Source organism: Ascaphus truei, chromosome 2, assembly GCF_040206685.1.
Source record: "Ascaphus truei isolate aAscTru1 chromosome 2, aAscTru1.hap1, whole genome shotgun sequence".
Classification (NCBI taxonomy): domain Eukaryota; kingdom Metazoa; phylum Chordata; class Amphibia; order Anura; family Ascaphidae; genus Ascaphus; species Ascaphus truei.
In genome coordinates, this window is record NC_134484.1 from 474,680,692 (window position 1) to 474,700,858 (window position 20,167).

The following is a 20,167-nucleotide window of genomic DNA, read 5'->3' on the forward strand; positions in this document are numbered from 1 at the left end:
ATTTCTTCTATTGGAACTAATGATTTAAATGCCCAATGTAAATAAATGAATGTGAATAAATTAAACCTGAGGAGGAAAAGAACAGATACAGCCTTGTGTGTGGGGTATTTAGCAGAGTAATTAGCTCCCCTCTGTCCTCCCCTGCAGCATACAATATATAAGTGCGTCTCTCTCTTGTTTCCAGGGTCAAACTGTTCAGCCACCACGGGCTCTGTGTACAGCAGCTGTGGTCCGGCCTGTCCCAGGTCATGTGATGACATCACTGTAAGTCTGCGGCACCGCGCTTCATCCTGACTCGCTCTGCTACCCTCCTCCCCCCCCCCCCCCCCATCTCATTCAATCCCAAATCATGGGCACAGCTAGGAATAATCACACAGCCTTACTTTTTATTTATTCATTTTGAATTCCAAAAATACGTTTTCAATTATTACACATGTAACGGGTGTATCCCCCTGGTCTGACCCACCCAATCACATTTTGGCCCGTGTGGTCTAACCAGTCCCCATTACTCGATCGTGTATGGTGGTGCACCTGCAAGTAACAGGACTCCTGAGTCTCCCGCTTGATGGTATTAGGGGATGTCATCAGGACAGGTAGCTGAGGTAGTGGGTGCGAGTCCAACTTACATCATGTGCAGCGCCTCCACCTCATCAGGATCTATGCTTCCGCAGGGAGATGGTCCTGGTGAGAAACTCCTTCTTGGTGCCGTCCACTGTTGAGTAATCTCACACTCACACAGTGGGGGTATCTTTAACAAGGGCATCTTTATTGATGAACTGATCACAGTAGACCGCCCCATGCAGCTCTCAGCTTCAGCCGCACATTCCGCCGTGCTGTCCCTTTGCCAGGTACTACCCTTCTCAATTGAAGTGGGGTCCCCTCTCCCTTCTTGGAGATCACCCCTGTGCCAGGTCCCTGGACACAGGGTGGCCTAGACAGGCTTGATTAGAATATTCGTGCCACTAGTTACAGCACTAGGGTCACAAACTATATTGCACTCTCAATACGTTGCTCCAACAACTACTTGTCAACACTTTGCAACAACACTAAACTGACAGTGTTGTGCCCTTTATACCTCAGGGGGCAGGCACATCTCTGATGTCACTATCCAGGGACTCAGAGCATGTAGCCACTCCCATCCATACACAGGGCACCTCACCAGGGTGTGAGGGAAAACTTCCATAACTACTGCTGGCAGGCCTGTACTTACCAGGGCTTACTGCCAACAGGGAAGATGTCTGCAGTCCATTATAATGCATGGCTACACACATTCCTGTTTCTATTCTGTGCACGCTGACTATTTCCTGTTTCTATTCTGTGCTCGCTGACAATTTCCTGTTTATATTCTGTGCACGCTGACTATTTCCTGTTTCTATTCTGTGCACGCTGACTATTTCCTGTTTATATTCTGTGCTCGCTGACTATTTCCTGTTTATATTCTGTGCTCGCTGACTATTTCCTGTTTATATTCTGTGCACGCTGACTATTTCCTATTTATATTCTGTGCACGCGGACTATTTCCTGTTTATATTCTGTGCACGCGGACTATTTCCTGTTTATATTCTGTGCACGCTGACTATTTACTGTTTATATTCTGTGCACGCTGACTATTTCCTGTTTATATTCTGTGCACGCTGACTATTTCCTGTTTATATTCTGTGCACGCTGACTATTTCCTGTTTATATTCTGTGCACGCTGACTATTTCCTGTTTATATTCTGTACACGCTGACTATTTCCTGTTTATATTCTTTGCACGCTGACTATTTCCTGTTTATATTCTGTGCACGCTGACTATTTCCTGTTTATATTCTGTGCACGCTGACTATTTCCTGTTTATATTCTGTGCGTGCTGACTATTTCCTGTTTATATTCTGTGCACGCTGACGATTTCCTGTTTATATTCTGTGCACGCTGACTATTTCCTGTTTATTTTCTGTGCACGCTGAATTTTTCCTGTTTTGTTGGCACTAGTTAGGGCACAATGCCAATTTCTAACCCGATTCTATTGGAATGAAATGTCACAAAGAAATACACCTGTCGGCTCGCTGCCCATCTTAAGTACAGCTGGGCGCAGTCCTGTTCTGAAACTCCCAACCCTAAGCATTCTGGGATTTGTAGTTTTTTAAAAGAACTCAAGAAATCCTTATAAGTTGGAGATAGAAACCAGGACTGAACCAGACTGGCCATTCATGGTACCGATATTATAGAGCATAAGCCTCTGTATCTCAGGGCTTAGGCCGCGCTTATAGTCCCGTCAACGGCGATGCTGACGTCACTCTGCAGTTGCTGAAAAAATCGAATTGAATTGACTTCCAGCGATCGCGACCAAGCATTTGTTTTGACGCGACGTCGTGTCGCCTGGACTATAAGTGCGGGCTAAAATGAAATGCCACATAAACATGTAATTATCTTTAGACCGGCCCATATTTACTAAACGGTCCAGCGCTGCTGAGTAAGGATGGCCCTTTATGGCCCATTCACTTGCATGGGCTCTAAGGGGTCTCAGGAAAGAGCCCTGCTTGGGTTGGTGATGTGGGTGATGATCATGTGTATGGATTCTCTCTCCTGTGCCCCTCAGCACTGCATGTGGGGCTGTGAGCCTGGCTGTTACTGCCCTGCAGGGCAGGTGCTGGGTGACAACGGCACAGCCTGTGTGCATCGGCAGGACTGCACCTGCCTGGACCTTCTGACCGGAGAGAGACACCTCCCAGGGGACACCGTCCCACAAAGGGATGGCTGCAACAACTGGTAGGATCACTGTTCTGAGCCCTTCTAAAAGGTCCTTGTTTAGCCCTTGTCCCTGTCCCGGCCCCTTCCTGACTTGTTATCTGATTTGTCTTCTGCAGCACCTGTCTGAACGGCACCATGTCTTGCACCAATCATTCCTGTGCCGGTGAGTAACTTCGGGGGGTGGGGGACTCTGAGATACCTCCGGGTTTGGATGGAGATGGCTCTTCTGTGCATTCACATTGCAGATCATTTGAAGTATATCTGTGCAGCCAATAATCCTCGTGCAATTGAGTGAATCTAGCCAAATAATAATCGTTCTAATATCGGTTTCTTACATTGCACTTATAGCCAATATATACACTTATATACCTATGCATATTATGTGGTAATGTTTGGGGTTTCTCAGAGCTTGTTGGGTATCTGTGTGCTTATTGCACTTATAGGGCACACAGCTCTGCACATAGAATGTTTCAGGGACAATGAGTCACTGCCCTGAAGAGCTTACAATCGCATTGTAGTACCTGAGGCACAGGGAAGTAGTGACACTCAGTTACACTGGGATTCAAATCCGGTTCATCCACTTCAACATTATACAAAGAAGCCTCAATGCATCACACGTTATTTCGTTCATTTATTTAGTTTCTTTTCCTCATAAGTACTGGTCATTTAGTTCAAGCATTTGACCAAAACATGTTAAACCTGCAGCCATGTCACAGTTACACCCTATCCACAGGTCCTACACTATCAATACATACTGTTTCCTGTGTAGTTCTTCCTCTGCCACCATGTCACAGCTCCACCCTATCCACAGGTCCTACAGAGAGAGACCGGAGCACAAACTATGGTTACACCTGAGATACCAGAGAAATATTATAATCGGATAGGCTGATGACACATTGGCCAGTCTATAGTTCGTGTTGTTACATTTTCTTAATCAATCACACAAAACATAATGCGATATAACACACAGACTTTGGTTCTAGACTTGTGAGCTTGTTTGTCCTCAGTAAATTACAGCATGTGAACCCCTTTATGTACCACGGCGTAACACTGAGTGTAACACAGCCCCTTACACCGAGCAGACTAAATGTTCTGTCCTGCAGCCGCACTCACACACAGCCATGCCAGATTCTCCTGCTCGTCCCTGGAAGACTAGGCTAGCCTGGACCTTGAGGAACACCTGATGCTGTGTCCAGCCTGGGATATCCCCGGGCACCCGATGGTCCATCCAAGCCTGTCTGGAGCCATGAATTGATTTGAAGGCTGCTCTGGCAGTGAAGATGTTAAACAAGTCTGACATATTCAGTATTAGTGCAGTATTTTTCAACAGGGGTTCCTAGGAACCCTTGGGTTCCCCGGGTATCCCTAAAGGGTTTTTCTTTATTTTCTGGTCATTTTGAAAACGTTATCAAATACAGAAGAATTTACAATGCATCTGATATCAGACGCGCTATTAGAGAGGGTTGGGGTTCCTCCGAATTTCACTTAGGGCTCCTTAACCAAATAAGGGTTGGAAACCCCTGTATTAGTGTGATACTTGTAAAATAATATTTAGGATTCCTGTAATAAAAGTGTCTCTCGCTGCGGCAGCTCCTGAGGGATCCGTATTGCCGGCCGGGCTGGCTCCTGTCACTCCTGACAGTCCTGAAAGGTCTTGGTTTTATGGTGTGAGTTCATGCCTCTCCTGCCCTCTCTCCCAGTGCCCGGTGGGTGGTGCGAGTGGTCAGACTGGACTCCCTGCTCGAAGACGTGCGGCACAGATCTGGTGACGAGATATCGGAGCTGCGCCTGCCCCAAACCTCAGGAGGGGGGAGCGCAGTGCGAGGGGGTGCAGCAGTTTTACGGAGAAACCGGGGTACAGCTGGAGAGGAGGGAGTGCCCCTCAGCCTCTTTCTGTCCAGGTAAAGAACTGAAACCCTGCAAACAGCCTGTCCACAAACACACGGCGTAGGGGCAGAAACACACAGCGTAGGGGCAGAAACACACAGCGTAGGGACAGAAAAACACAACGTAGGGGCATAAACGCATAGCTGAGTGTTAGAAACATATAGCGTAGGGGCAGAAACACATACCGCCATAACTATATACACATTATATTGGGTTTTGGAGAAGTAGCTTTTTGTATAAACAGATTTGAGTATAAATGTGCTATCTTTGAGAAATCTGGTGCTATTTCTGCATCTGTTTCCCTTCGTTTTCCTTGAGCCATACAGCACTGTACTTTAAAAAGAATCCCGACCAGGGTCCTGCAGTTAGCTCCGAGAGGATATGAACATTTAAGGCATTATTTGTATTTTTTTGATGCAGATAAAGGAGAAAAGAATCCGTTGTGAGAGACTGTGATTGTGACAGATCCACTGAGGGTTCCAGCGATTCATGTAAAATCCCTCATACAAACCCACTCCCCACTCCCACACAAACCCACTCCCCACTCCCACACAAACCCACTCCCCACTCCCACACAAACCCACTCCCCACTCCCACACAAACCCACTCCCCACTCCCACACAATCCAACCCCCCCATGCTTCCTTAATGCACAACTACGGGGCTTATTCCACAGTGGCTGATTGAGCCGTTTTTGGACGAAATTCTCCATTTAATCGAAGGGGAATTTCCGCCAGAAACCGCCGATGGGCCACGTCAGAATACAAAGAATAAGCCCCGAGAGCAGATGAATGACTTATTACCGGGATATATTGATGCAAAGAGAAATACGTTCAGAATCGATCTTTAATCACCAATTCAACTGCAAAAAGCCGTGTGTGCTTAATGCAGCCGCCCCTGTGATATCTCCTGTACGAGAACGTGTGGTGTTATATTTCCTCAGTTAATGGCAGCTGGGGACCTTGGAGTCCCTGGTCCCATTGCGATGTCTGTGCCGGAGAATCCGTGAGGACCCGGGAATGTAACAACCCCCCAGCACGGTTCGGGGGGACGCCCTGCCAAGGGGAGGCCAGGCAGAGCCGTACCTGTCAGGATAACAGCACCCTCTGCTCAGGTAACAGGAGGGGGGGAAATCTGTGAGATCAGTGTCATTTGGGGGTTTAGGGAGGAAGACGAAGGACAAACCTCATGGAGGTCACGGTGACCACCTGCCCTCAGCAGCTTCGTGGTCAGGACACTGACTTTAAAAGGGGGCGAGTCCTGGTCCAATCACAGTTTCAGCTTCCTGTGGCCTCTGGCTACTCACCTTAACGCCCTGTGCTTCAGAAATTTAGTCATTTCTACAACTGTGACGTCAATGGGAGTTTCTGTGCATTAGTGCCCTGAGCGGCACTATTTCAGGTTGGTAAATAACCCCCATATAATGTAACAGCAGATAAGAACCACTTGGCCCACCTGGTCTGCCCATTTTACTCTCGATTTGTAACCCCATGGACCCTATTTTACCCCGGACTAGCTTTTATATTTAGGATATCCTCGGTGTCCCTACCAAGCATGTTTGATTTCCCTTACTGTGTCCTTCCCGAGCCCGGCACTCGCTGCCTGGGAAACACAAACTGATTGTGAGCTCTTCGTCCATGGAAGAGGTTTCTTCTGCCTGTGTTGTGTACGGTAAGCACAGCGCGGTACAGATGCAGCTGCCGGATTTAGACTACTTGCCAAGGAAAATCTGTGGCCATCTGGCAGTAACTCGGGTGGGGATCCACAGAAAGCTGTAATGGCCCATCGGATAAACACAGCGGGGGTCCCTGCGTTTGAATGGGACTCGCAGCCCGGTAGGATTCACACAGGGTGAGTCCCATTCCAATGCAGGGACCCCCGCGGTGTTAATCCGATGGGCCATTTGTCTGGCTGCAGGAATCTCGCAGCGTTGGATGGGTTTAGCAAGCTGTCTACAACCGGCAGTTGCAGCTGTATAGGGTGTAAATGCACGTGTGACGTTATATTGGGTGTGGTACAGGGCTGTATAGGGTGTAAATGCATGTGTGACGTTATACTGGGTGGGGTACAGGGCTGTATAGGGTGTAAATGCACGTGTGACGTTATATTGGGTGTGGTACAGGGCTGTATAGGGTGTAAATGCACGTGTGACGTTATATTGGGTGTGGTACTGGGCTGTATAGGGTGTAAATGCACGTGTGACGTTATGTTGGGTGTGGTACTGGGCTGTATAGGGTGTAAATGCACGTGTGACGTTATATTGGGTGTGGTACTGGGCTGTATAGGGTGTAAATGCATGTGTGACGTTATATTGGGTGTGGTACAGGGCTGTATAGGGTGTAAATGCACATATGACGTTATATTGGGTGTGGTACAGTGCTGTATAGGGTGTAAATGCACGTGTGACGTTATATTGGGTGTGGTACAGGGCTGTATAGGATGTAAATGCATGTGTGACGTTATATTGGGTGTGATACAGGGCTGTATAGGATGTAAATGCATGGGTGACGTTATATTGGGTGTGGGACAGAGCAGTATAGGGTGTATATGCATGTGTGACGTTATATTGGGTGGGGTACAGGGCTGTATAGGGTGTATATGTATGTGTGACGTTATATTGGACGTGTTACAGGGCTGTATAGGGTGTATATGCATGTGTGACATTATATTGGGTGTGGTAGAGGGCTTTATAGGGTGTATATGCATGTGTGACATTATATTAGGTGTGGTACAGGGCAGTATAGGGTGTAAATGCATGTGTGACGTTATATTGGGTGTGATACAGGGCTGTATAGCATGTAAATGCATGTGTGACGTTATATTGGGTGGGGTACAGGGCTGTATAGGGTGTATATGTATGTGTGACGTTATATTGGATGTGGTACAGGGCTGAATAGGGTGTATATGCATGTGTGACATTATATTGGGTGTGGTACAGGGCTTTATAGGGTGTATATGCATGTGTGACATTATATTAGGTGTGGTACAGGGCAGTATAGGGTGTAAATGCATGTGTGACATTATATTGGGTGTGATACAGGGCTGTATAGGGTGTATATGCATGTTACATTATATTGGGTGTGGTACCAGGCTGTATAGGGTGTATACTGTATGTATGTGACATTATATTGGGTGTGGTACAGGCAGTATAGGGTGTATATACATGTGTGACATTATATTGGGTGTGGTACCGGGCTGTATAGGGTGTATATGCATGTGTGACATTATATTGGGTGTGGTACAGGGCAGTATAGGGTGTAAATGCATGTGTGACATTATATTGGGTGTGATACAGGGCTGTATAGGGTGTATATGCATGTGACATTATATTGGGTGTGGTACCAGGCTGTATAGGGTGTATACTGTATGTATGTGACATTATATTGGGTGTGGTACAGGGCAGTATAGGGTGTATATGCATGTGTGACATTATATTGGGTGTGGTACCGGGCTGTATAGGGTGTATATGCATGTGTGACATTATATTGGGTGTGGTACAGGGCAGTATAGGGTGTATATGCATGTGTGACATTATATTGGGTGTGGTACCAAGCTGTATAGGGTGTATATGCATGTGTGACATTATATTGGGTGTGATACAGGGCTTTATAGGGTGTATATGCACGTGTGACATTATATTGGGTGTGGTACAGGGCTGTATACGGTGTATATGCATGTGTGACATTATATTGGGTGTGGTACAGGGCTGTATACGGTGTATATGCATGTGTGACATTATATTGGGTGTGGTACCAGGCTATATAGGGTGTATATGCATGTGTGACATTATATTTGGTGTGATACAGGGCTGTATAGGATGTATATGCACGTGTGACATTATATTGGGTGTGGTACAGGGCTGTATACGGTGTATATGCATGTGTGACATTATATTGGGTGTGGTACAGGGCTGTATACGGTGTATATGCATGTGTGACATTATATTGGGTGTGGTACAGGGCTGTATAGGGTGTATATGCATGTGTGACATTATATTGGGTGTGATACAGGGCTGTATAGGGTGTATATGCATGTGTGACATTATATTGGGTGTGGTACAGGGCTGTATAGGGTGTATATGCATGTGTGACGTTATATTGGGTGTGATACAGGGCTGTATAGCATGTAAATGCATGTGTGACGTTATATTGGGTGTGATACAGGGCTGTATAGGGTGTATATGCATGTGTGACATTATATTGGGTTTGGTACAGGGCTGTATAGGGTGTATATACATGTGTGACATTATATTGGGTGTGATACAGGGCTGTATAGGGTGTATATGCATGTGTGACATTATATTGGGTGTGGTACCAGGCTGTATAGGGTGTATATGCATGTGTAACATTATATTGGGTGTGGTACCGGGCTGTATAGGGTGTATATGCATGTGTGACATTATATTGGGTGTGATACAGGGCTGTATATGGTGTATATGCACGTGTGACATTATATTGGGTGTGGTACCAGGCTGTATAGGGTGTATATGCATGTGTGACATTATATTGGGTGTGATACAGGGCTGTATATGGTGTATATGCACGTGTGACATTATATTGGGTGTGGTACAGGGCTGTATACGGTGTATATGCATGTGTGACATTATATTGGGTGTGGTACAGGGCTGTATACGGTGTATATGCATGTGTGACATTATATTGGGTGTGGTACCAGGCTGTATAGGGTGTATATGCATGTGTGACATTATATTGGGTGTGATACAGGGCTGTATAGGGTGTATATGCATGTGTGACATTATATTGGGTGTGGTACCAGGCTGTATAGGGTGTATATGCATGTGTGACATTATATTGGGTGTGATACAGGGCTGTATATGGTGTATATGCACGTGTGACATTATATTGGGTGTGGTACAGGGCTGTATACGGTGTATATGCATGTGTGACATTATATTGGGTGTGGTACAGGGCTGTATACGGTGTATATGCATGTGTGACATTATATTGGGTGTGGTACCAGGCTGTATAGGGTGTATATGCATGTGTGACATTATATTGGGTGTGATACAGGGCTGTATAGGGTGTATATGCACGTGTGACATTATATTGGGTGTGGTACAGGGCTGTATACGGTGTATATGCATGTGTGACATTATATTGGGTGTGGTACAGGGCTGTATACGGTGTATATGCATGTGTGACATTATATTGGGTGTGGTACAGGGCTGTATAGGGTGTATATGCATGTGTGACATTATATTGGGTGTGATACAGGGCTGTATAGGGTGTATATGCATGTGTGACATTATATTGGGTGTGGTACAGGGCTGTATAGGGTGTATATGCATGTGTGACGTTATATTGGGTGTGATACAGGGCTGTATAGCATGTAAATGCATGTGTGACGTTATATTGGGTGTGATACAGGGCTGTATAGGGTGTATATGCATGTGTGACATTATATTGGGTGTGATACAGGGCTGTATAGGGTGTATATGCATGTGTGACATTATATTGGGTTTGGTACAGGGCTGTATAGGGTGTATATGCATGTGTGACATTATATTGGGTGTGATACAGGGCTGTATAGGGTGTATATGCATGTGTGACGAGTCATCTCAGACCTAATACAAGAAAACACAATTATCCACTTTCCTAAACATGACACCGCCAAAATGATTCAAGAGACGATGTGTGTGCAAGGTACAAATATCTCCCGCTGGTCCGTGAGCCCCTGTATTATTTCACAATCACAGCCGCAGACAAAGTAACGCATTACACAGTGCGTGTAATATACAATCTCATGCCTCCGATATCTTTGTAGAACAGCTCCTGCTATTTGTCTCTCGAGTCCCTCGGCCCTGACATGGGTTCCCGTTCTCTTTGCAGACTGTGGAGGGGGGCAGGTGGACTTCGAGTGTGGCAAGCCCTGCCCACGCTCCTGCGAAGACCTCCACGGGGACACGGCGTGCCTGGACATCCCAGAGTGCCAGCCATCCTGCGGGTGCCCGGACGGGCAGCTCGCGCAGGACGGGGCGTGTGTGGATCCCACTGAGTGCCGATGCAGATACCAGAACCGCTCGCTCGGTGAGTGTGGCATCTAGGAACCCCGCTGCAGGAGCGGCTGCAGAGAGTACGGTGCAATGCATGGAGGGCAATGCATGGAGGGCAATGCATGGAGGGCAATGCATGGAGGGCCCGGGGGAAGCAAAGGCTGGAAGCCGCCACTCCCACTTAATTATAATAAATAGTTATCTCTTACAATACATTCCCCTCCTTATTCTGCTCACATAGTAAATCCTCCAGCCCAGGCATGGGGCGGCTACTGTGAACGTTATACAAAATGTCGTACACGCCACCCAAATCCATCCAACATTGGAACCACTGCAGCACAATCACTAAAGACACTTACTTACCCACTCTGCACCCAATACAAAGCACCCCACTTACACCTCCTCCGTTTGTTATCTGTAAGTCTCTGCACATACACCTTACATGTATCTTTGTAATTGAGTATAACGGCCTCTATTATGTGTTCGAACATCTCAAATGCCTCTCCTGTGAAGTCCTGCACATATGGGTTGCGCTATATCAATGCATGAAGCCCTCTCCAAGTAAAGGGGGGGTGTAAGGGGTAAGTGGGGCTGTAGCCGTTATCTGCCCTGGCTGCATCCTGGCAATAGATAGTGTAAGAGGCTGTTATTTGTCTACTACCAACAGATTGTCTAATAGCGCCTCCCCCGGGGAAAGCTGTGTGCGGCCTGTAAGGTTTCCTCGGCCTCCCTCGGGGAAAGCTGTGTGCGGCCTGTAAGGTTTCTTCGGCCTCCCTCGGGGAAAGCTGTATGCGATCGGTAAGGTTTTCTCGGCCTCCCCGGGGAAAGCTGTGTGCGGCCTGTAAGGTTTCCTCGGCCTCCCCCGGGAAAGCTGCGTGCGACCTGTAAGGTTTCCTCGGCCTCACCCCGGGGAAAGCTGTGTGCGGCCTATAAGGTTTCCTCGGCCTCCCCGGGGAAAGCTGTGTGCGGCCTGTAAGGTTTCCTCGGCCTCCCCGGGGAAAGCTGTGTGCGGCCTGTAAGGTTTCCTCGGCCTCCCCCAGGGAAAGCTGTGTGCTGCCCGTAAGGTTTCCTCGGCCTCCCCCGGGGAAAGCTGTGTGTGGCCTGTAAGGTTTCCTCGGCCTCCCCCAGGGAAAGCTGTGTGCGGCTTGTAAGGTTTCCTCGGCCTCCCCCAGGGAAAGCTGTGTGCGGCCTGTAAGGTTTCCTCGGCCTCCCCCAGGCAAAGCTGTGTGCGGCCTGTAATGTTTCCTCGGCCTCCCCCGGGGAAAGCTGTGTGCTGCCTGTAAGGTTTCCTCGGCCTCCCCGGGGAAAGCTGTGTGCGGCCTGTAATGTTTCCTCGGCCTCCCCCGGGGAAAGCTGTGTGCGGCCTGTAAGGTTTCCTCGGCCTCCCCCGGGGAAAGCTGTGTGCGGCCTGTAAGGTTTCCTCGGCCTCCCCCGGGGAAAGCTGTGTGCGGCCTGTAATGTTTCCTCGGCCTCCCCCGGGGAAAGCTGTGTGCTGCCTGTAAGGTTTCCTCGGCCTCCCCCGGGGAAAGCTGTGTGCGGCCCGTAATGTTTCCTCGGCCTCCCCCGGGGAAAGATGTGTGCTGCCTGTAAGGTTTCCTCGGCCTCCCCCAGGGAAAGCTGTGTGCGGCCTGTAAGGTTTCCTTGGCCTCCCCGGGGAAAGCTGTGTGCGGCCCGTAAGGTTTCCTCGGCCTCCCCGGGGAAAGCTGTGTGCTGCCCGTAAGGTTTCCTCGGCCTCCCCGGGGAAAGCTGTGTGCAGCCTGTAAGGTTTCCTCGGCCTCCCCTGGGAAAGTTGTGTGCGGCCTGTAAGGTTTCCTCGGCCTCCCCTGGGAAAGCTGTGTGCGGCCTGTAAGGTTTCCTTGGCCTCCCCTGGGAAAGCTGTGTGCGGCCTGTAAGGTTTCCTCGGCCTCCCCTGGGAAAGCTGTGTGCGGCCTGTAAGGTTTCCTCGGCCTCCCCCCGGGGAAAGCTGTGTGCGGCCCGTAAGGTTTCCTCGGCCTCCCCTGGGAAAGCTGTGTGCGGCCTGTAAGGTTTCCTCGGCCTCCCCTGGGAAAGCTGTGCGCTGCCTGTAAGGTTTACTCGGCCTCCCCTGTGAAAGCTGTGTGCGGCCTGTAAGGTTTCTTCGTCCTCCCCGGGGAAAGCTGTGTGCGGCCTGTAAGGTTTCCTCGGCCTCCCCCCTGGGAAAGCTGTGTGCGGCCCGTAAGGTTTCCTCGGCCTCCCCCCGGGGAAAGCTGTGTGTGGCCCGTAAGGTTTCTTCGGCCTCCCCCCGGGGAAAGCTGTGTGCGGCCTGTAAGGTTTCCTCGGCCTCCCCCGGGGAAAGCTGTGTGCGGCCTGTAAGGTTTCCTCGGCCTCCCCAAGGGAAAGCTGTGTGCGGCCCGTAAGGTTTCCTCTGCCTCCCCCGGGGAAAGCTGTGTGCGGCCTGTAAGGTTTCCTCGGCCTCCCCAAGGGAAAGCTGTGTGCGGCCCGTAAGGTTTCCTCTGCCTCCCCGGGGAAAGCTGTGTGCGGCCTGTAAGGTTTCCTCGGCCTCCCCCCGGGGAAAGCTGTGTGCGGCCTGTAAGGTTTCCTCGGCCTCCCCCTGGGAAAGCTGTGTGCGGCCTGTAAGGTTTCCTCGGCCTCCCCCCGGGGAAAGCTGTGTGCGGCCTGTAAGGTTTCCTCTGCCTCCCCGGGGAAAGCTGTGTGCGGCCTGTAAGGTTTCCTCGGCCTCCCCCCGGGGAAAGCTGTGTGCGGCCTGTAAGGTTTCCTCGGCCTCCCCCTGGGAAAGCTGTGTGCGGCCTGTAAGGTTTCCTCGGCCTCCCCGGGGAAAGCTGTGTGCGGCCTGTAAGGTTTCCTCGGCCTCCCCCCGGGGAAAGCTGTGTGCGGCCTGTAAGGTTTCCTCGGCCTCCCCCCGGGGAAAGCTGTGTGCGGCCTGTAAGGTTTCCTCGGCCTCCTCCAGGGAAAGCTGTGTGCGGCCTGTAAGGTTTCCTCGGCCTCCCCCGGGGAAAGCTGTGTGCGGCCTGTAAGGTTTCCTCGGCCTCCCCCGGGGAAAGCTGTGTGCGGCCTGTAAGGTTTCCTCGGCCTCCCTCGGGGAAAGCTGTGTGGAGCCTGTAAGGTTTCCTCGGCCTCCCTCAGGGAAAGCTGTGTGCGGCCCGTAAGGTTTCCTCGGCCTCCCCGGGGAAAGCTGTGTGCTGCCTGTAAGGTTTCCTCGGCCTCCCCGGGGAAAGCTGTGTGTGGCCCGTAAGGTTTCCTCTGCCTCCCCCGGGGAAAGCTGTGTGCGGCCTGTAAGGTTTCCTCGGCCTCCCCCGGGGAAAGCTGTGTGCGGCCTGTAAGGTTTCCTCGGCCTCCCCCCGGGGAAAGCTGTGTGCGGCCTGTAAGGTTTCCTCAGCCTCCCCCGGGGAAAGTTGTGTGCGGCCTGTAAGGTTTCCTCGGCCTCCCCCGGGGAAAGCTGTGTGCGGCCCGTAAGGTTTCCTCGGCCTACCCTGGAATACGGATTTTTTTTGACAACCTAAAATATAAGGAAAAAATATTCAGATCAGAAATGAGTCTCAGGTTTATTCTGTATTCTAACTAATAAAGAAGTATTTTAGTAGACAATGACACCACATTAAACCAGGACCTTCAAGAGAGCTGTCTCATTGTGTAAAGAGAGCAGTCTCACTGTGTAAAGAGAGCAGTCTCATTGTGTAAAGAGAGCAGTCTCACTGTGTAAAGAGAGCAGTCTCACTGTGTAAAGAAAGCAGTCTCACTGTGTAAAGAGAGCAGTCTCATTGTGTAAAGAGAGCAGTCTCACTGTGTAAAGAGAGCAGTCTCATTGTGTAAAGAGAGCAGTCTCATTGTGTAAAGAGAGCAGTCTCATTGTGTAAAGAGAGCAGTCTCACTGTGTAAAGAGAGCAGTCTCGTTGTGTAAAGAGTGCAGTCTCATTGTGTAAAGAGTGCAGTCTCATTGTGTAAAGAGAGCAGTCTCCCTGTGTAAAGAGAGCAGTCTCACTGTGTAAAGAGAGCAGTCTCACTGTGTAAAGAGAGCAGTCTCATTGTGTAAAGAGTGCAGTCTCATTGTGTAAAGAGAGCAGTCTCACTGTGTAAAGAGAGCAGTCTCACTGTGTAAAGAGAGCAGTCTCACTGTGTAAAGAGAGCAGTCTCACTGTGTAAAGAGAGCAGTCTCACTGTGCAAAGAGAGCAGTCTCACTGTGCAAAGAAAGCCGTCTCACTGTGCAAAGAGAGCCGTCTCACTGTGCAAAGAGAGCCGTCTCACTGTGCAAAGAGAGCACTCTCACTGTGTAAAGAGCCTATTTTTCTCACTTCCTCTTGTACATTTCGCACCTGTAGAGGCTTCTGAGACGGGCGCAGGCTCCGCCTGGTCCGGTCCTGTCCCGTGGGAACATGCTCTGCCCGGGGAGACGGTGTCAGGTCCCTGTCAAACCTGGTGAGTGTCACATAGCTGCTATGGATTCTATAGAGAGATGTGCGGGACTCCTGCAGTTGAGCTGTGAAGGGCGCAATGGTTTTTTCTCTGTATTAAAACTGTAAATAAGCACATATACCGTGGTTATTAAATATCTTCACGCAGCGATTAAAGGGCCTGAGCTGCCAGTGTTCCCCATTTATTCAGAACTGTTAATGGCCGTTCTTTAATGTTAGAAAACAATGTCACACACTTGCAAAAATGGCACCATATTTATATCAATGAATTCAACTGAAATGAAGTTTGTGTTTTGGTAAACCTGGTGCAGTATTGTTTTGTTCACGTTTTGCAGCCAGGGGACCTTTATACAGAACTCTTCTTACGCTCATTAATGTGGCACAAATGGGATCTGTGCTCATAACTTGTCTACAGGCATACCCCGCTTTAAGGACACTCACTTTAAGTACACTCGCGAGTAAGTACATATCGCCCAATAGGCAAACAGCAGCTCACGCATGCGCATGTCATCATGTCCTGAACAGCAATACCGGCTCCCTACCTGTACCGAAGCTGTGCGCAAGGGGGGAGACTATAGAGCCTGTTACACATGCGTTATTTACATCAGTTATGCACGTATATGACGATTGCAGTACAGTGCATGCATCGATAAGTGGGGAAAAGGTAGTGCTTCACTTTAAGTACATTTTCGCTTTACATACATGCTCTGGTCCCATTGCGTACGTTAATGCGGGGTATGCCTGTGTTACATAGTTACATACATGCTCTGGTCCCATTGCGTACGTTAATGCGGGGTATGCCTGTGTTACATAGTTACATACATGCTCCGGTCCCATTGCGTACGTTAATGCGGGGTATGCCTGTGTTACATAGTTACATACATGCTCCGGTCCCATTGCGTACGTTAATGCGGGGTATGCCTGTGTTACATAGTTACATACATGCTCCGGTCCCATTGCGTACGTTAATGCGGGGTATGCCTGTGTTACATACATGCTCCGGTCCCATTGCGTACGTTAATGCGGGGTATGCCTGGTGTTACATAGTTACATACATGCTCCGGTCCCATTGCGTACGTTAATGCGGGGTATGCCTGTGTTACATAGTTACATACATGCTCCGGTCCCATTGCGTACGTTAATGCGGGGTATGCCTGTGTTACATAGTTACATACATGCTCCGGTCCCATTGCGTACGTTAATGCGGGGTATGCCTGTGTTACATAGTTACATACATGCTCCGGTCCCATTGCGTACGTTAATGCGGGGTATGCCTGTGTTACATAGTTACATACATGCTCCGGTCCCATTGCGTACGTTAATGCGGGGTATGTCTGTACTGTCTTTTGTGGCAGGCGGCTCCCTTTATGTAGCGCTGCCGCTTGCCCAGGCTCTTCCTGTCACAGTCTTCTAGGGTTCGGTTTGTATAAAAGGGGGACAAACACATGTACACACACAAGGGGCCCTCAGCCCTCAACCTTCAGCGGTTTATTTCTCTATCAGTGACACTAAACATTTTTAAACACGGTCACTTTAAGAACAAAATAAACTCTTAAAAATAACATCCGGTCCTGTCAGGCGTCTAACTCGCATGCATTTCCCTATCTGCTATATTGTCTGGGTAATCCAGTTACCAATTTAAACTAACACACAGAATAACATTGAGTCCTTAACTGTGAGATGGGGACAGCATCCCATTAGATCCTCAGATGCTGCAGTATGTGAAGGGGGCGTCCTCCCCGAACTGGATGCAGGGGAGCTGCGATACCCCCAGCCTCCAGGCTCTAGGTGACAGAGTGAAAAAGTAACCTTCTCTGCTCTAAATACCTGCTCTAGCAATTAGGAGAGCAGGTGAGGGAAACCAGAACCATTAATCTCTGGCCTGGAGTTTCTATCCCACAGTCTCAGCAAACGTGAAACTGAGGAATGGATCATTTTTTCCCTTTTTACACTTTCTGCCCTAAAATTGAACAGACCGCTGCCTAATATTCTGGGACTACTGTATGTCCCACTTTCTAGAACATATACAGTATATTCTGTGAGTAATATATATATATATATATATTTATTTATATAGCGCCATTAATACACGTGACAATCATATAAATAACAAATCATTTTATGTATAAGGTGTAAAGTAGCCGCCACAGAGCTATCCATATGCTTCGTTAAGGAGGTGGGTTTTAAGATGGGTCTTAAAGGTGGATAGTTGGGTATTGAGGGGAAGGGCATTCCAGGGGTGTGGGGCAGTCAGCGAGAAAGGTTTAAGGCGGGAGAGGGCTTTAGATACAAAATGGGGAGACAGAAGACATCCTTGAGCAGAACAAAGAGTCAGAATGGTGCATAGCGAGAATTTAGGGCTGAGATGTAAGGAGGGGCAGAAGAGTGTAACGCTTTAAAAGTGAGGAGGAGAATTGAGTGTGAGATGCAGGATTTGATCGGAAGCCAGGAGAGGGATTTCAGGAGGGGAGACGCGGAGACAGATGTAGGAAAGAGTAGAGTGATTCTGGCAGCGTTTAGGATAGATTGTAGGGGAGACAGGTGAGAGGCAGGAAGGCCGGAGAGCAGGAGGTTGCAGTAATCGAGACCGGAGAGAATGAGGGCCTGAGTCAGAGTTTTAGCAGTACAGCAACAGAGGAAAGGGCGAATCTTTGCAATATCGCGGAGGAAAAAGCAACAGGTCTTAGCTACATTGTGCATGTGAGGGAGAAGTCAAATGTGACCCCATGTCAGCGTGCTTGTGATACTGGGTGTATGATAGTGTTGCCAACAGTGATGTAGAGGTAGGTGGTGGGGCTGGGTGTGGGAGGAGATATGAGGAGCTCTGTTTTTCCCCTCAGTACCCGACTAGCACCCTCTCTATCCACCTTTAAGACCCACCTTTAAGACACACTTGCTTAAAGAAGCATATGAATAGCACTGTGAACATTCTGAACACATGATACATAAAGCTTGGCCCCCTGCAGACGCACTTACCAGAACTCCCTCTTACTGTCTCTGTACGTTCTCCCTACCTACCAATTAGATTGTAAGCTCCTCGGGGCAGGGACTCCTCTTCCTTAATGTTATGTTTGTCTAAAGCACTTATTCCCATGATCTGTTATTTATATTATCTGTTATTTATTCGATTACCACATGTATTACTACTGTGAAGCGCTATGTACATTAATGGCGCTATATAAATAAAGACATACAATACAATACAATACATGTTAAGTTTGAGTTAGCGGAGGGAAATCCAGGATGATACTGTATATGTGCCTGAGGCACAGGGAGATAAGGTGACTTGCCCAAGGTCACAAGGAGCTTACACCGGGAATTGAACCAGGTTCCCCTGATTCAAACTCGGTGTCATTGCTTTACAGAGTCAGTATCTTTACTCACTGAGCTGCTCCTTCAGCCCTTCTTCTTCTGCCCTGTACAATCTGTTCTCAGGCTCCCGACTCCCTGACTTGTCTCTGTCGCTTTCAGCACGTGTGTCAGTGGCCGGCTGCTCTGCATTCCGGATCCCTCCTGTCGGCTGGATGGTGGGTGGGGTCTGTGGACCTCCTGGACCCCTTGTTCCCAGACCTGCGGAGAAGGAACCCACACTCGATCCAGAGAGTGTGATAGCCCTAAACCCCAGAACGGGGGCCGAGACTGCCTGGGAGACAGCCAGCAGCAGAGAGACTGCCAGAGTCTGGACTGTCCGGGTGAGAGAGCGACCTGCATGATTTGGGATAGGGGATGTGCTGTTAGGAACTGATCTCCCATTATTTGATGTATTTCCCAATACTACTGCCCGGTTATCAGGCATTCTGAGTTTCAATCTCCGGCATATTGTATGAATTGATGATCAAAAGTGATCCTGGAATTCAGTGATTTCTGCCCCGCCAATTAAAGTAGGATCCGGGTTTTGGGTTCTTTCATTAATTGTTGGTGAAAACCACTTTGATTGAATTGACCCAGATGTGTGTGTGTGCTGGATCTGATGGGGGCCTCACTGAGAGAGGTTAGTGTGAGTGTGTGCTGGATCTGAATGAGGCCTCACTGAGAGAGGTTAGTGTGAGTGTGTGTGCTGGATCTGATGGGGGCCTCACTGAGAGAATTTGGAATTACCCAGTATACCGAGGCTGCTAACAGGTAGTGCACACACTTTTTGGCAACTTGATTGAAGAGAGACCCAGCAATGATTAATGAAACAATAAGCCTCCGGTATTGAGAACAGGGAGTTGGGTAATAGTAAGCCGGATAGAGGTACAGGGGGACACCTCCCTAGGGGGCGCCCCCAAGTAAATCACAGCCCGGCACTAACCACCTCAATAATCTCCCTGAAATACCGCGTGGAGGTTAGGAGTACTCACGAAAAAGCCGTCCCTGTTGGTGCAGGGAATTCTGCAGCGGCTTCCTCCTCTAGTGTAGCTGGCGTCAGCGTGCTCCTCCGGAAATGATGACACAGGAAGAAGGGGGTAGGATGGTCCGTGGTTCACAGCAACTTCAGCAGCCAACGCATGGATGTCTAAAAAAACTTTATTGATCGCTAGCAGCAAACATCAGGCAACCACTCTAACATGTTTCGTCCAGGCTATGGACTTTTTCAAAGACTCTTTGAAAAAGTCCATAGCCTGGACGAAACATGTTAGAGTGGTTGCCTGATGTTTGCTGCTAGCGATCAATAAAGTTTTTTTAGACATCCATGCGTTGGCTGCTGAAGTTGCTGTGAACCACGGACCATCCTACCCCCTTCTTCCTGCCTCACTGAGAGAGGTTAGTGTGAGTGTGTGTGCTTCATCTGATGGAAAAATAGCTTCCTTGGGAAGAATAAATCGCCCTGAAAAGGATCTTTATACTTATTTTCATCTTTGGAAAAATAGTTATGTTTGTTATTTCTCCAGGAACACTGAATTCAAGTATATTAGCTTATTATGTTTATCTGTTTGACTAACGGGGGCTTCATAATTAGCTTACGAACAAAGAACAAAGCTTTGAAAATGTTTAACCAGTGACTTTGAGAAAAGGCTGTGCTGACAGGGGTTGCATATGTGTTGCCAAATGTGTTGACAGGGGTTGCTTATCCTGCCGGCTATATCATATGTACTGACAGGAAATACTTATTATAAATGCACTGATAGAAATGCTTGTTCGGATTGTCGATATCACCCATGAGT

General features: G+C 48.8%; 1 protein-coding gene across 1 annotated transcript in view; it reads left to right on the forward strand.

Annotated features, from left to right (window-relative positions):
• Positions 1–20,167, forward strand: part of LOC142488297 (SCO-spondin-like) — a 403,111-nt gene that overhangs the window by 283,510 nt on the left and 99,434 nt on the right. The window contains exons 76-83 of the mRNA XM_075588669.1: positions 185–264; positions 2,581–2,750; positions 2,849–2,895; positions 4,433–4,633; positions 5,562–5,732; positions 10,468–10,665; positions 14,928–15,024; positions 18,492–18,712. Coding sequence (XP_075444784.1) covers positions 185–264; positions 2,581–2,750; positions 2,849–2,895; positions 4,433–4,633; positions 5,562–5,732; positions 10,468–10,665; positions 14,928–15,024; positions 18,492–18,712 — 1,185 coding nt within the window. The remainder of the gene's footprint in view (positions 1–184; positions 265–2,580; positions 2,751–2,848; positions 2,896–4,432; positions 4,634–5,561; positions 5,733–10,467; positions 10,666–14,927; positions 15,025–18,491; positions 18,713–20,167) is intronic.